We start from the raw sequence: 17,318 nt of genomic DNA, 5'->3' as shown, positions 1-17,318 counted from the left end.
GGGGGGGGGTGGGTACAGACACTGCTGGGTGGGGGAAAGGGGATGGAAGAGAGAGTTTGATGGAGCTGTTAAGTTTGTTCCACTCTAGTGGTACGTGCAGATTCTCTTGTTTGTGAGTGTGTAGTATTCCTCCAATAAAGTTTGATTTAATCAAAACCTCTAGGCCCTGAAATACTGAAGGCTGTCGGATTTTTGTGATTTGAGGGTGTAGGGTATAATTTATTTAATATTTTTAAGGAGCTCATAACTGACAAATAAGGTCTTAAATCCCCAAAGATGTAACATTTTAAGTGATTATGGGTTGGCAGAAGGGACCCTACACACACTGTCACAATTACATTAGAGTTCCCAACTTAATTAAACAAAGATACAAACATAATTGGTTGGTCATCTGCTAAGTCATTCTGCACAGGTGTTGCCTTGGCTACAGCTGTAACCAAATTAAGACCATAGCCAACAAGATGGTGCACATGTTGGACCACTGAGACAGTAGATAGGGCTCTATACCATTTTCTTGAGCACACACGTGTTAGCCTCTGTGTTGGGCCCATCCCTCTGCTGTCTTGTGTGGGATGCACAGGGCTGCTGCCCCTTGGCCCCTCTGAATGGGAGCCTTAGAATACCAGATGGGTGCCCAATGGCAGGCCTGGGAATTACATTAGCTTTATCCATGCAGCGATGGTGCTGGCATTTTGCCTCACCTTTCAGAGCAAAGGACATCCAGGAACACTCTCCTGGGAAGCAGATTAACTTCTGTGAGTCACTGCTTTTCCATCTCATTTATGATTCATGACCTGGGCTATATTTTTAGCTTGTATTTATTTGGGTCTGAGAAGTGGGCTGGGTAGAAGTGTTGTTTGGAAACTTATGGAAGAATAAGGAGAAATTGGCATCACGCTTAAGCTTGAGTAGCCTAAAATTTGTTTATAATCATCAGACATTCTGTAAACATTTATTGAGATCCTACTATGTGCCAGGTATGGTGCCAGATTCTAAAAATGCAAGTAAATCAGACCCAGTTTCTGCCTACCAAGAGCCCAGTGAATTGTGTGGGCAGACAACTAACTACGTCTCTGGATTTTAGTCATACTGAAGTCTTTGGTATTTTTGTAGCACTCCATATTCTTGCCCTTACCATGCTATGCTATGCTCATTGTCTGGAAATCTCTCCTCCAACCTCTCCTTAGTTGCCCTTCATGACTCATACCAGCATCCCTTCTTCTGAAAAATCTTCCCCAATTCCCTGAGGCTGGGTTGGAGCTCCTCCTACACATTCCCATAGAACCTTGCATCGTGGTGTTTATCACACTCCTATAAAGAGTAGTCTTGATTGAGTCCCTTCACAGTGTTGAGATTTACTCATCAGCTCCTCAAACTAGGAAGCAGGTGGAACTGAAGAGGATCAGGAAAGACAACACTGTCATTCCAGTATGGTCACTGCCATTTCCTGAGCCCTTTCCATGTGCCAGTCACTGTGCTGAGCACCACACGTGCATTACCATATTGGAACCTTGTAATAACCCTGTGGAATTGATAAGCTATTTTCCCTATTTTATAGATAAGGGTGAGATGAGATGTAAAGTGATTTGCCCCAAGCTTCACAGCTGGTACATGCAAAGCTGAGATTCAAACTCAGACCTGCTTAACTCTCAAAGCCCATGTACCTAAACTCTGGCTGGGGGGCTCTACTCTATGTTATTCTCCCTTAGGGACCCGGACTGAAGTCTCCAATGGCAGGAGAAAGGATATGTGAAAAACTGCTCTCAAAGTGTTAGTCTACTTGAATACTATTGGCCAAGTCAGGAGCTGCACCAACTTCAAAGGAGCAGGAGAAGTGTGACCCTAGTATGTACCAGGAAGGCAAAAAATTGGAAGTACTTGTACAACAGCCCTAATAACTCCCACATACACAAAGAAAGGAGTGGAGGAAGTAGCTAAATGAAGACAAAAGGGAAGGATAAAGTGTCCAGAAGAATGAAGGTCTTCCAGTGATTTAGAGAAACTTGCTTTTTAAACCATAGGTCTCTAGTTAAATGGCTGTTGGGATCAATTATTCAGCTGTTCTTCCTGTAAGCAGCACTGTTAAGACTTCTCTTGTGAATGTATTAATGCTTTGACACAACCTGGGATTTCACTGGGTCCATCAGGAGAGCGTCGTCAATTAGTATTACAAAAGCATCTGATGTGAGTAGGGCCAGTATTCTAATTCTCATTTTCATTATGAGGAACCAGTCCAGCCACTTTAGAGACTTTCTCCAAGAACAATAGAAAACAGGATTCCCATCTCCTAGGATTAGGCCTACACAGTGATAAAAATCTCTTAAAAGTTTCTTAGGAGACTGGGACACAGTGCTAACACTTGGTTACTCCCCACCAGGGCCTTAGCTCAAAGCTATTGGGTGCAGCTTTTGAATCTTGATAAACTTTAAAATGGAATATTAGATACAAGGCCCTTAAGAGGTTTCTGCAAAGAGCACATCGAGAATATTTTGGTCAAGGAGAATTCACCTTTGGACAATGCAATTCCTGTTTTCCAACAAATGCAGAGGATAATTGACATGGTGTGGAATGAAGCACAGTACTTAGTGTCTTAGGTGGTGGATATGGCAATCATTCTTCAAGTCACTATGAGATTAAACATCTACCACCCATGGAGGATGGTTGGCCTTACCATTCTTCTTGATGTCAAAAAAAAAAAAAAAAATTGAATGTAAAAGTCCAGATACTCAGGCTTTTGAACATGGAGCAGAAGAGGTAACTTCGAGCAGGGTACATGTTCGGATTTTTAAAAACCTATTCAATTCAATCAACCAAAGTATATTTTGAGGGGCTGCTGTCTGCCAGGCAGTATTCTAGGTATTAGGGATAGAGCAATTTCAGCTCCTTGTTACTTAGAATGAGGGTTTGAGTGGGTGGGTGGAGGAGAGACACAGTAGTGTCTTTAATCGAGGGGTTTTCAGTTTCCTGAATTCATCTGCATTTTAAATATCTTCCCAGACTATACCCATCACGGAGCATGGGACACTTCAGGGGTGGGGTGGAGGGGTAAGCATCACAGGAAAAACTCCTACCTGACCCAGGTACCATGGGGGAATTGCTGTCAGCAGATGCCACATCGATAGGAAGTACTGATCTCTTAAGTCAGTGTCCAACACACTAGCTACTATCTTGCAGTTTTGAAAGATGCAGGGCTTGGAGTCTTCCTGAGATAGTAAAGTTCTCCAGGTCAGGGAGATAACACAACATATCACAGCTTTAAGCATAAAGAGACCTGGTTTCTTCTCCATTAACCAGCTCTGTGGCCCTTGAACAGAACACCAAACCTCTAAGAATTAGTTTTCCCATCTGTAAAAGGAGTATCATACACTTACTCAGGGTCTGTCATAATTTTATTGCAAGGATCCAATGAGATAACACTGTGAAAACAGTGTAAGTCTCTGTGTAAAAGCACGTGGTCGCATATCCGATGGCGCTTCTGGCCATGCCCAGAAGCAGAAAGAGCTGCCGGAATCTGCACCCACGTGGGTGTCAAGTTACTCCTGCGAGAGGTCCACAGGTCGTAGGCCTCCAAGAGTTCTCCGTGTGCTTTTTTTGCCAGAAGGATGACCTCCAGCCGAGTACTGTGTCTTTGCTAAAGTCTGTAGGCAGAGATGAAACCTCTCTCAGTTCAACAAAATCCCCGTGTGTGAGGGGTTCTCAATGGGAGTAGGCCTGTTGGTATGCGGCACAGCTTAGCCGTCTCATGTGATGCGGATGGCTGTCATACTTTCCTCGCCCACAGACGACAGGCACTTTTTTTCAGGCAAATTGGAAGCTTTCTTTGGCCAGTTGTAGATAGCTCATATCCTAGTATATTAGAGTGTCATCAAAGTACCAACCAGACTGAGATCTTTATTGCTTATCTGGGCTTTTAGAACCCAAGACCCTCTATTTGCAGGATCCCGGGTTGCCCACTGTCAAAGAGAAACTTCTGAATCAATTTAAAACTTTCCTTATTTAATTCTAAAATTTCCCCAGGAGATAATATATTTAAGACATTATCAGCTCTGCTTGCCTTGAGGGACTTTAAAACAGCAAATGTTTTCTCCATCTGCTGTGGGCCAAGGAGTCTGCTTAGTTGGGAAAGAGCATAGAGGATGAAGGGTGGCCAAGGGTGCCAAGATTTGCCCCCTTCATAGCCCAGCTTTGGTTCGGGCGGGAACCCAGCCAAGGCAGCTCTTGCTTTTGGAAGAACAAGCAGAATACACAACTTACTTTTAGAAGATTTCATCTTTGTAAACAGTGAGGTCTCGGAGGGTTGAAATTTCTTGGTTGCCAAGACCCTGACTGCAAATTAATGAACAAATCCAGATAGTCAGGCTTTTGAGCCTGGAGCAGAAGAAGGCCCTTTCAGCAGGGTATGTGTTTGGATTTTTAGACATATATTCAATTCAATCAATCAAAGCGTATATGTGTGTGGTTGAAGTATAATTAACCAATTAACCAAAGTATGTTATGCATGCCAGGTGGCATTCTAGATGTTGAGGGCAGATCAGTCTTAGCTCTTTGCTACTAACCTTCTAGTGGCAGGGGAGACAGACAGCAAACAAACTAATACATGATGTTGTTAGCAATAAGCGCTCTGAAGAAAAACAAATACAAGAGAACAGAGAATGGTAGAGAGAGGGAAGTTGTCAGCTGCTTTGCGCTATTGGATGCAAGTTTCAAAAGTGCTATAGGATCACTCTAAGAAAACTCAGTCTTTGCCAAGACCACTGGTGCCTCTTTCACTGAAGCCTGTCTTCTTGTTTGTCTCAATGAACTCCCTCTAAGCTTGCTCCCCAATATTGTTCCCTGTTCCAGAGGAGGGGCCCTGCAGCTCCATTGTCTACCTGCTCAGGTTTTCCTAAAACCCTTCCACTAAATAAGGGGAAGGACTTTCCATTCCCTTCTCAAACAACACACGTACTGACTCAAATCTGGCACAAGGAGGGCTTTGACCAGCTTAACTTCAGGATTATTTTAACTGGCAACATACCCCTTTAAGAAGGAACACATTACAGATGGTCCAGTTAGGATGCAGGTTATTTTGAGACTTCCTGAATATCATTTCTTGGCTACTTCGTTCAAATAAATCATTTATTGCACTGTAAGAGGTGCTGGGGATAATGATGACTAAGACTCACTCCCTGCCCTTGAGAAGCCCACAGTCCAGCTGTGGGTGTAGACATTTAAAAAGACAAATTGCAGCACCACTGGGTGAATGCAACCTTGGGGTGTGACCAGGATGCTTCGGGAGCCCAAGGGAAGAGCAATGAACTCTGCCTCAAGAGTGCTGGAGAAGACTTCAAACAACTTTAATGATTTCTGATGCCTCATTTATTTATTCATTATCCATCCATTCATACATATTCCCTGCACAGTTTACATCAGGGTCACACACTGTCTTGCAGATATTGTTGTTTGGCCTGTTACTGTTGCTTGGAAACAACTTTATTGAGATGTAATCCATATACCGTACAATTCACTCATCTAGAGTATACAATAGTTTTTAGTGCAAATACCACCCATTTTAAAACATCTTCATCAACCTCCAAAGAAACCTTGTACTCTTTAGCAGCCACCCTCCATCCTCCCAGATTTTCCAACCCTCTTTTCTAGCTCTATAGGTTTGTCTGCTCTGGACATTTCACATAAATGAAATCACGTGACATGTGGTCTTTTATGACTGCCTTCTTTCTCTTAGAATAATATTTTCAAGGTTCGTTTATGTTGTAGCATAAATCAGTACTTCATTCTTTTTTTATTGCCAAATGCTATTCCAATGCATGATATATCCTTTTTGTTGATCCATTCATCGGTTTGATGGATACTTGGTTGTTTCTACTTTTCAGCCATTATGAATAATTCTGCTATGAACATTCATGTGCAAGATTTTTGTGTGGAGATATGATTTCAGTTTTCATCATATTTAAGTGTGGAATTGCTAGGTCGTATGGCAATTCTTTTTATTTACTTATATATTTATTTAATTTTTTTAATGTTTGTTTGTTTGTTTATTTATTTATTTATTTATTTACTTACTTATTTAGAAAATGAGTGGGGGAGAAGCAGAGAGAGAGGGAGAGAGAATCCCAAGCAGGCTCTGCACTGATAGTGTAGAACCTGATGCAGGGCTTGATCTCATGAACCCTGAGATCATGACCTGAGCTGAAATCAAGAGTCAGACACTTAACTGAGTCACCCACGTGCCCCTCATATGGTAATTTTAAGTTTAACTTATTCAGGAATCGCCCAGCTGTTTCTCCTAGTGACTGTACCATTTTACATTCCCAAATCAGCACTGCATGAAGGTTTCAGTTTCTCCACATCTTCACCAACACTTGCTATTTTTGGTACATTTGTTTTTTAAATGATGGCTATCTCAGAGGGCATGTAGAGATACTTCACTGTCATTTTGATTTGCATTTCCCTGTTGATGGATGATATTGAGCATCCTTTTATGTTTATTAAGATTTTTTTCTATTATTGAGTTGTAAAATTTTTTATGTATTCTAGATCCAAGTCCATTATCAGATATATCATTTGCAAATATTTTCTCCCATTTTGTGGGTGGTCTTTTCACTTTCTTCATGGTGTCCCTTGAAGCACAGAAGTATTTAATTTTTATGAACTCCAGTTTTTCTATTTTCTTATTTTCTTGTGCTTTTGCTATTATATCAAAGGGCCTGAGTTTTTCCAATTTTATTTTATCATTTTAACTCTTATACATAGGTCTTGGATCCATTTTGAGTTTATTTCTACATATGGTATGAGGCGTATGGTCCAATTTCATGCCTTTTTTTTTTTAATGTAGATATCCAGTTGTTTCAGCACCATTTGTTGAAAAGACTGTCCTTTTCCCTTTTGAATTATTTTGACACCCTTGTCAAAAATCAGTTGACAGTAAACCTGAGTATTTATTTCTGGATTTTAATTCTATTCCTTTGATCTAGGTGTCTATCTTTATGTCATACCACACCTGTCTCGATTGTGTTGCTGGGTAGTAAGTTTTAAAATTGGGACATCTGGGTCCTCTTTGTTCTTTTTCAAGATTGTGCTGACAATTCTGGGCCTCTTGAATTTCCTTCTGAATTTTAGGATCAGCTTGTCAGTTTCTGCAAAGAAGCCATCTGGGATCTTGATAGGAATTGAGTTGAATCTGTAGATTAGTTTTGAGAGCATTACTATCTTAACAACATAATCTGATCCATAAACGTGGGATATCTTTCCATTTATTATGATCTTCTTGAGTTTCTTTTAATGATATTTTATAGTATTAAACATATGTTTTGCATTTACTTTGTTAAATTTATTCATAAATATTTTATTATTTTTGAGTAAAAAGAATTCTATTACAGTGAAATTGTTTCTTAATATCATTTTTGGATTGTTCTTTGTGACCTGTTCGTTTTTGAAATTAGGAAAACTTACAGATAAAGTCTGACTCTGACTTCCTGTGAAAAATCAGATCTAGTTTCCCAAATAGCAACAAAGGACTGGAGTGCATAATTTGGGTTCTGTTCTACTTTTAGGCCATTTTGTTCTGAGTTTGTCCTCATCTGGCTACTTTCTTATATCTGGATTAATTCAATCATTAACATTGTAATTATTAAGCAATGAGTTTTTGACCTTTATGATTGGTCTTTTGGGAAATCTAAGTTATATAAGATTTAATTGAATAAGGGATTAATAGTATCTAAATGTTTAATATGATAATTAAAAAAATTTTTTTTTAATGTTTCTTTATTTTTGAGAGAGAGACAGAGAGACAGGGCGTGAGCAGGGGAGGGGCAGAGAGAGGGAGACACAGAACTCGAAGCAGACTCCAGGCTCTGAGCTGACAACACAGAGCCTGATGCGGGGCTCAAACTCACAGACCGTGAGATCATGACCTGAGCAGAAGTTGGATGCCCAACCAACTGAGCTACCCAGGCGCCCCTAATATGATAATTTGTATATACATATCCTATCCTTTCTCAAAACTTATTCAAGCCAGAGATGCCTGGGTGGCTCAGTCGGGTAAGTGTCCGACTTCAGCTCAGGTCATGATTTCATGGTTTGTGAGTTCGAGTCCCTCATTGGACTCTGTGCTGACAGCTCAGAGCCTGGAACCTGCTTCAGATTCTGTGTCTCCCTCCCCTGTTCATTCTCTCTCTCTCTCTCTCTCTCTCTCTCTCTCTCTCTCTCAAAAGTGAGTAAACACTTTTTAAAAAGTTATTCAAGCTATATCTTACTCATTCATCTCAGGAACATTGGTGAGCTAGGCTCTCCACTGGGGATACAAAGAAGAAACAGACACCATTCTTGCTTTAAAAGAGATACACACACATTAACAAAAAGTGCCATATGGGCAACTAGAGTTTTATAAAAGGTCTGCTAGAAGTCCATAGAGTGTGCAGAGGAGGACTTAGGAAAGGGAGTGTGGTCAAGACTGTGGGTAAGGAAGGGGGAGAAGAGGAGAGGATTCATGAAAGAAGTGACCTTTGCATGATGATAGTTGGGAACTTGTCCACTATGCTAAGAAAGTTGGATCTTTTCCTGAGGACTGGTGTTTTCTCTAAAGGGTGATTCTTGGACCACCCGTAGCAGAATCACCTGAGTGCTTATTAAAATGCAGTTTCTCAGACCTGCTGAAGCAGAATCTCTCAGAGCCCAGGAATCTGCTTTTTAAAATATGCTTTTTAAAATATGCTTTTTAAATTTCTCTGGTGATTTTGAAGTTCTATAAAGTTTGAGAAGCTCTGTTTGAGGATGGAGGCCCTGTAAAGTTTTTAAGTGGGAGTGGAGTAGGATAAGATGGAGTGATATCATGCCAGACGTGAGTTTCAGTAAGGTGTTAGCTGCCTTGCAAAAAGCATATTTAGAGGGTGGGGCACCAGAGACTGTCGTCCTGGGGTGATGTTCAAAATTCAGTACTAGGGTGAAACTCAGATAAAGAATACATTGGACAGTCCCTAAGATCTCCCACATCTGTACTCCTGGACTGTCATCAAAGGTCAGAGTCAGTGTCTTATGTTTTTATTTACAGGGAGGTCCCCTTTCCCTGGGGCAATTGAGGTCAAAGTCTAGGTGGGGACTACTGGGTTGAACAAAGAGATTGTTCTCTTGCTTACTGCCAGCCAAATGGATATAGTTTATTTCAAGTGCATTGAACATGATGTGATGTAACTGACAGGCAGAGCGTGCCTAAATGAGGATGGTAAAAGTTGGGGCAGGAGGTGGAGTTGAGGGAAGAAGAAAGTTGATATGGAGCTTGAATTGCTCAGCCCCTGACTGGGTGACAGGTTTAAAAGCAGGGGAAGAGTTGAGTTGTCTGGCTCACGTAAGTAGGTAGATGGTGACACTGCTTGAGATCAGAAATGTAAGTGGAAGTATAATGTGGATATATTTAATTTGAGATGAAATTGGAATATTCCTGTAATTATACTAGTCAGAAGCATGCAAAAGAACTTGTGTTGGAAATCTCTGTGCCATCAGCGCCCAGGTAATAATTGAAGGCATACACGGTAGAGACTGACTTTATTGGACTGGAGTAGAACTTGGAAACCAGAATTTCTTAAGCTTCACTTGTGTTCTAATGTTCAGTCAGGGTTGAGAACCAATGGTATAGCATGAGAAGAGAAGGGACAATTGTTTAAAGAAAAGACAGGGGTGAAAATAAGGAACTAGCAAAGGAGACTAAGAAGGAACAGTCAGAAGATAAAGATGAGGAATCAGAGAAAATGCTCTCATGAAAGCCAAGCCGGGAGAGATCAGAGGAAAGAGAAGGAGGTAGGTAGAGGTCAGCAATGGCAGTGCCCTAGGCAGATGAACCGGAGAACAGAAACGGTTCTCTAGAGTGGATCGTGAGAAGGTAGTCGGTTTGCTCAGGCAGTTTCAGTAGAGTCTTGAGGCCAGGAACTACTATAGTGAGTTGAGACATGCGTAGAAAGAAAGGAAGTGGAGACAAAGTCTCAAGATTATGAAGAGAATGTCCTCCCTCTAATCCCCCCTTTTTTAGTGGGAAAAACTGGAAGTTATTTAAAGGTGGCAGAAAAATCCTGCAGTGTTTTTGGGGAGCATTGGTGGCCTCTACTATTGTCAGGCATTTATTGCATGAAGGTCAAAGTTCTGATGGTTTCAGAGTGTCATTCTTCCCTGTCTTATGAAATGCAGGGCCTACGCCTGAAGCCTTCTCTTCAACAGTATTTTCCTGTACTCCTAGCACAGAGGCGGGCACATTCTAAGGAAGGAATACTGTATGCTATTGAAAAAAAAATGGATTTAACCCTACTTAATAATTAATAAGCTGTGATTCCTACAGGTTAAGGTAGGCTTATATTATTTTTATTAATATATTATATAATTTTTATGATCATATAATTAACTTTTATAATAATATAATTATTATATTAATTTTTTTAATTTTTAAAGTATTTATTTATTTTGGAGAGACAGAGAGAGACAGAGCATGAGCAGGGGAGGAGCAGAGAGAGAGGGAGACACAGAATCCAAAGCAGGCTCCAGGCTTTGAGCTGTCAGAACAGAGCCTGATGCAGGGCTCAAACTCATGATGAGATCATGACCTGAGCTGAAGTTGGGTGTTTAACCGACTAAGCCACCCAGATGCCTCGGCTTTATTAATTTTTAAACCCAATAATAGTACTACCTACTTATTAAGAAAACAAACAATATAACTGCAAAGTGAAAAGTAAAAACCTGCCTCTCTCCCATTCCCAGAGGTAATCACCGTTAATGGTTTCTCATGTGTCCTTCAGACATTCTTTCTGAGGATATAAGAATATATATCCGTTCTCTTTGGGTAATAGAGTCAAAGTCCTCATTCTGTAAAAGAGTCAGTATGAGAAATTCTCATAAGCTAGCTATCATGCCTCCTCTCTGAAAACCCTAGTAATGTCTTCAAAGCCCAGGATACACACAGCTATGAATAGGCTGTTCACCTCTCCCTGGGAGCAAGTGGTTGAAGCTCAGACAGTACAAAAATATTATTGTTGCCTTGGGGCATGAAGAGAGAGCATGGGCTGGGAGTTAGGTAAGCTGTCTGTCAGGTGCTGAATGGGAAGGTTGTCTGAGCACTGCTGAGCTATGCTACTTTCTCACCAAGCTTGTATGCCTCTAATAAAGGTCTTCGGTGTCCTCTTGGGGTCATGAATTAGGGAGTGTCTTCTGTCTCATGTGCCACCTCCTGTGGTCCCCAGAAGAAGCTGGTTTCATCCTGTTCTCACTACCGTGGCCCCCAGGCTCATCTCATTGTTACCTACCTGAGTAGACCAAAGGAAGAGTCAGTGGGAGCCAGCTCAATGACCCTCTCTGTTTTTTCTTTTCCTGTTATACAAGGCTTACACACAGAGTCCCAGGAATGGGCTACAGACTCTGGAATAAACCCTGATTCAGTCTCACTGAATAAATGAAACTGAGCCAGGCACTTCCCTTTAATAGACCTTAATGTCCTCTTCTATTAAATGGAATTAACAATAATGACTCAACTCATAGAAAGAGAAGATAAATCATCTCTTTCATGATTCTCCTATCCTTATGAGGCTGGGTTTCTTAAGAACAGAGACCATATCTTATTCAGATCCACATTTAATAAATGAGTGAGAGGTATCGTCATTCCCAGTTTATACCTAAACCAACAGACTAAATTTCTCCTTCCCCAGGCCTCGACACTCAACCACTGTCTCCGTATGTAGTCATCAGGTACCTAAACAAAGAAAGTGGATGGATTCTTTTTATGTACTGCCCTTTCCCTGCTTCCTCATAGTAATGGTTTCTGAGTAGAATGAACTGTGTGAGTTCATGGGAAGACCAAGTCCATTCTGGGCTCCAGGTTAATTGTGAAAAATCAGGCACTGATTCCCTCCCTTCATTTTGCTTAGAGTGGCTTTCTCCACACACACCCATGGTGGAAGAGGAATTGTAGTTGTTGTCCTATCTCCTCAGGCATGACTCCTGTGTCTTCAGAAACTTCAGTTTATCACAGTGAGGCTGGCAGAAAGTATCACCTGTGCCACTGCTGACAGTCAAGTGTATGGAACAAAACCGAGGTTTCAGTGAAGGAAAGGGGATTGGAAGCAATGCCTGGGTCTGTCTCAGAAGGAAGCAACGAGGTGGTTATTGCCACGAAGTGTGATTAAGAACAAAGCCTTAGAAGATTCTCTCTCTCCCTGTTTTTCTCTCTCTCTCTCTCTCCAGTAAAAACCCCTTTCCTCATTGATAACCCAAGTCCCACCATTGGTGATTCATTTCACTGGACTGAGAATTGCCCCTACTACGACACTGTCCCTCACATGGGTGTTAAGCCTCATTGGCATTGGAGCATCCATATTCCACCTGACTCTCTTTGCCTCTTTTCCCATTCCTGTCTGATATGCAGCCTGCTCTCCCTTCCTGTTAAAGTCCCCACCATCCACTTTATCACCCAGGGCTCTCCCCTCCCACTGCCGCTAAACTGCCTGAAAAGGGGGTGTGTTCCCCCCAGCCTCCCACTTCACTACAAAACCTCTTTTATTAAGGCTGTTTGTTGCCAGTCTCTAAGATGGGGACTAACAAAATTAATAAACAGAGGAAATGACAAAGAAATCCAGAAGTCTTCCAAAGGTATCATCCTGGTTTATAACTCCTGAGTCTCCTTCTGAGTCTTCATTTCTCCTGGACTCCTCATTTATCCCCTAGGATGACAGACCAGTCAAACCTTCACCTTCCTCCGTCTCTTCTCTCCCTGTGCTCATTTTAAAGATACTGTTGGAGTTGAGCAATAGAAGCTTTACTCATTCTTTCAGCTAGTATTTATTGAGTACCAACATATCCCAGGCACTATCCCAGGTGCTGGGAATACAGTGCTGACCATGGTGTTTACAGTCAAAGGAATCAAGACAAGCAATAAACAAACAAGCTAACAAGTAAACCTGAAAAACAGTGGCATGAAAGTGATGAGTGAAGGCTGTGATGAAGGGTGACAGGAAGGGGCTTCTGGGGCAGTGACATTTGAGTTAAAACCTAAAGGATAAGAAGGAGTCGGTCTTACAGAATGAAGAAGAACTAGGCAGAGATAGCAATGAGGGGAGAGGAAACAGCAAGTGCAAAGTCCCTGTGTTTGGAAAGAGTTGGGTGTATTTGAGGAATAGAAAGAAGGCCAATGTGACAATGAAGTATATAGGAGGAGAATGACACAGATGACATTGAGGAGGTGGTAAGCAGGGGCCAGAAAATGCAGGGTCTGGGGGTTTATAGTAACAAGTTTGTTTTGATAATAAATGTCAGAAGTTTTAAGCAATGGAGGGACATGGTCCGATGTGTATTTTTTTAAATGTTTTATTTATTTTTGAGAGAGAGAGAGCAAGCAGGGGAGGGGTGGGGAGGGGGGGGGGACAGAGGATCCGAAGAAGGCATCTGCACTGACAGCAGAGAGAGAGAAAGAGAGAGAGAGAAAGTGGGAAAGGGAGAGAGAGAAAGAGAGAGAGAGAGAGAGAGAGAGAATCCCAAGCAGGCTCCATGCTGTCAGTACAGAGCCCAATGTGGGGCTCGAACTCACGAACCTTGGAATCATGACCTGAGCCGAAGTCAGATGCTCAACTGACTGAGCCACCCAGGTGCCCCTAAGGTGTATTTTTGAAAAAATTACTCTGGCTGAAAATTTAAGTGGAAAAATTTGGTGTTTGTTTACATTTCCCAAAAGTGTGCTGGTTATTATCACCTCATCTTAAGTTGATGATTTACAGCTGAAGATGCCCCGCACGTCTGTACTGACGCAGCCCCCTGGGGGAGTTGGAGATCAGCCCAGACCCATATCCCACCTGTGTGGGGAGCTCATTCTTTCTAGGGTGAGGGGTACAGAAAACAGAGGAGCAGGAGCTACGTTATGAAATGGAAGAAGACACTGAGGGGCATGAAAAGCTGGAGCAGCCAGGGAGGATATGAAAACAATCTTTTTAATGCACCTTGACATGGAGCTCAGACTCTTAAATCTCCTTTCCTGATTGTTCTGAGATGGGCTTTCTACCACATCCCCTAAATCTAGCTTTCCTCCCCTAATAAGTCTTACGGGTTATTGAACAGAACTCTCCAGACATCACTTACTTCCCCGGAGTTCAAGCCTTGGGAAGTTAGGTGTGATTGGTATGAAGTGTTCAAAAATGTTTTTGTGTGTCAATACTGGAGACCCAAGAAGAATGTGACAAACCGGAATCTGACTGAGAATGACCAGGTGATTGTTCTGGCCAGGGTCCTCTCCCCCGCACTAGGCTATGCAACATTTGGTAGACTGACCTGCTGTTAGGATGCTAAATCTGCAGAATTTGCTCAGAAATACTACAAGAAGTGTCTGGGAAGGCCCCCATCCTCCCAGATCCTGCCATCTTTCCACATTGCTCTTGCCATTTCCAAGCAGAGGGAGCCTGGAAGACTTCCAAAGGAAAGCTAAACAGGAAGCATATAATTTCCAAGGAGCTGACAGATCACTTTCAATCAGACCGCTTGGCTCTCATAACATTTCCGAGCTCATTCTCAGAGAAACACTCTCCCTCGTCAGCTAAGGCTCTGCTAAGAGGATTTACTCCCACAGCCTCACTTGGCAAAGCTACACAGAAGACTACTAAGTCTGCATCCCTAGGCTTAATTCTTCTCCACCATTCCAGAATCCAATTTTCAACTACAGGCTTGTCATTTCCTGGATACCCCATTGATGTCTTTCAGTCAACGGGTCCCAAACCAACTCATCATCTTCCCCTCTCCTGGTTTTCCTGTTTCTGTTAATGGAATCACTGTTCCCTCTGCTACCCTGGCTGGAAGCGTCTGAGTCATCCTTGACTCATCCTTCTCTCTTATTCTCTAGATCAAATCAACTGCCGAATCATGTAGTATCTATTTCCGTGATGTCACTTGAATTCATCCCCTCCTTCCTATTGCCACCATCTCTCCTCGGTGTGGGCTCTCATTACTTCCCCCTTGACAGGCACATCCTCACTAATAACCCACCTCCATACTGCTGCTGACATGAGGCTTCTCTCACATACACACTGACCAACACCTCCCTCTCCTACCATAGCCCATCATGGTTCTCACTGCTGCCACAGGACATATAAGCTGTGTTTTAGCTTGTAAGGCACAATTCCTTTTCTAATACTCCATGTTCAAGGTAAACTTACTAATTCCTGGTGTGGGAAATTACTTTTTTTTTTCCTTTCTTGAACCCTTTTAGTAAATGATCTTGTGAAAAAGGAAGATCTTCTATTACTGAATTCTGTATTTACGCATTTATATGCTTGTTTTATCTCCTCAGAAGATTCTCCATTGCTGTAGTGTTTGCCTCACATAACAATTGAGCACATGTAGGTACCCAGTGCTGTCCTAAGACCTTCACCCATGTGGAAAAAAATTAACTCATAGCAATTCTAATAGTATCTCCCATTTTATCAGTGACAGACTGAAATGCAGAGAAGTCGAGTAACTTCCTGAGGTTCCATAACTAATAAGTGGCAGAGCTAGGATTCAGATTCACACATTCTGGCCCCAGAGCCCATGCTCTTCACCAATGAACTCACATTGTCTTTGTTAGCTGCATTCCTGGTATCATAGTTTGGATTTAGCTGATGTTTTATAACTGAACTGAAACTTAAGGCATGTGCCCATTAATGGTCAGAAATATCAATGGTAGACTGAGTGTGAGAATGTAACTTGATATCAGAAGCTGACTTAAGGTGTTTCCTAGGAAGTCACTATGAAGATGAGAAATGTCATCGTGCTAGCTTTTTTCCTACTTACCCTTTTGTTTTGTTTTGTTTTTGTTATTCCAGTACATGGGCTGTATCGAAGTGCTACAGTCAATGAGGTCACTGGATTTTGGAATGAGAACGCAAGTTACAAGGTAAGAGAACAAAAGTAAGGCAGACTTTTGAGTGCTGTGGTTTGAAGTCATAATAGTTTTTCCTTGCAGGTATTTCATGCAAGCCTCCAAAGTCACCATGGGCTTTTATTTGAATGGCTGGAAGGTAGGAAATAGCCCAGTGACCTTGGATGAGTGGGTTTGTCTCATCATGTGAAAGATTTCCCAGTTGTGTCATGGAGCATCTGCATTCCATATAATAACTGATAAGATGATGCAGTCATAGAAATAGCTGGTTTCCCAGGTACCAAAAGTACTTAAGATTATGTCTGGAAATTGAACATTATAGAATCTCAGACATGTTGAAGAAGTAGCTGGAAAGAAGACCGGGGAAGAATTTTCTGTGCCAGAAATCCCAAGTTCTCCCCATTTGTGAGACATGAGAACCCACTTACTCCTTGTCTGAGTCTTCTTCCTCTGTATACAGTGAGCTGCATGGAAGGGTTGAACCAGGGGAGCCTTGCCCAGGGCGGCCCTAGACAGTGTAGGGGAAGAACCAGAGTCATTACACAGAGCACAAGTCAGAAGCAGAAATACAAAGCATGGTTCATTAAGGTCAAGTTCAAGGCAAGACTGGAAAGAGGAACAAGTGAATGCCCTCACCGGTAAGTGGGGTAATTGTGAGGTGAGGGGAAGAGGTGAGAGCACTGGGTTGATGTGAGTGATTTAGGATGAAGCCTTGGGCGTCTGTTCTGTGTGGTGCTACCGTGTGCATCTGTGGTTGCGGGCCACCTTTTCCAAAGGTGAATGTTCTCATTATGAAGAGAGGGTAGCTCTTCCTAATACTCATCCCATGAAACTATAGGCCTGGAAAAGGTGTCCTGTGGTTCAAACTTTTGGGAAAAGGAATCCTATTGCTCTTTAGGAGAGTGGCAGTATCCACCAAAATATTAAAAACCCCAAGAAGCCCTGTGCAGTAGTTTAAAAAGTCTATCTCAAGATTGTCTAAACTTACATGGTTCCAGAGTCCTTTTTTCATGTAACATAAAGGAACATCCCACGGAACCCTAGCATTCCATGAAATGCTCTTTAGGAAATGCTATTTTAGACTCTCTGTGATACATTCAAATCTGTCTTCCCAAGTTCCCCAGCAACCTTCAGTATTTCCTTTGGAGTCTCACAGATGAAATCTAATTCTACTTTTGTTTTGTACCCTTGGTAGCCACCTCAGTCCCTGGCACTTGGAGGAGGCTCGCTGGAGGTTTATTGAATAAATGCGTGGTTCCACCTTACTACCTCCTGGGATTTGAGATAGCTGCATTTCTTCTTGCTGGAGTTTTCTCTTTCTCAGTCCCTTCAACTGTCCTGCAAGTGACCTGGTGTCTAGATGACTTTCTCCTCTATTAGCTCTACTTTGGGTGTGTCCAGGCTTTATTTTCATCCTCACAGTCCTTAACCTGGAGAAAGCCCTTCC

The 17,318-nt window shown here is 42.1% G+C and overlaps 1 protein-coding gene across 1 annotated transcript in view; it reads left to right on the top strand.

Moving 5' to 3' along the window:
• The window catches only part of SHC4 (SHC adaptor protein 4), a 128,816-nt gene that overhangs the window by 24,634 nt on the left and 86,864 nt on the right, over positions 1-17,318 (top strand). Inside the window, exon 2 of the mRNA XM_040492640.1 lies at positions 15,816-15,886. Within this exon, the coding sequence (XP_040348574.1) occupies positions 15,816-15,886 (71 nt within the window). The remainder of the gene's footprint in view (positions 1-15,815; positions 15,887-17,318) is intronic.

The sequence above is a fragment of the Herpailurus yagouaroundi genome, unplaced genomic scaffold (genome assembly GCF_014898765.1).
Source record: "Herpailurus yagouaroundi ecotype Mexico unplaced genomic scaffold, PumYag 184, whole genome shotgun sequence".
Classification (NCBI taxonomy): Eukaryota; Metazoa; Chordata; class Mammalia; order Carnivora; family Felidae; genus Herpailurus; species Herpailurus yagouaroundi.
Note: the sequence above shows the minus strand (reverse complement) of the source record. Positions and strands in the feature narration are given on the sequence as shown.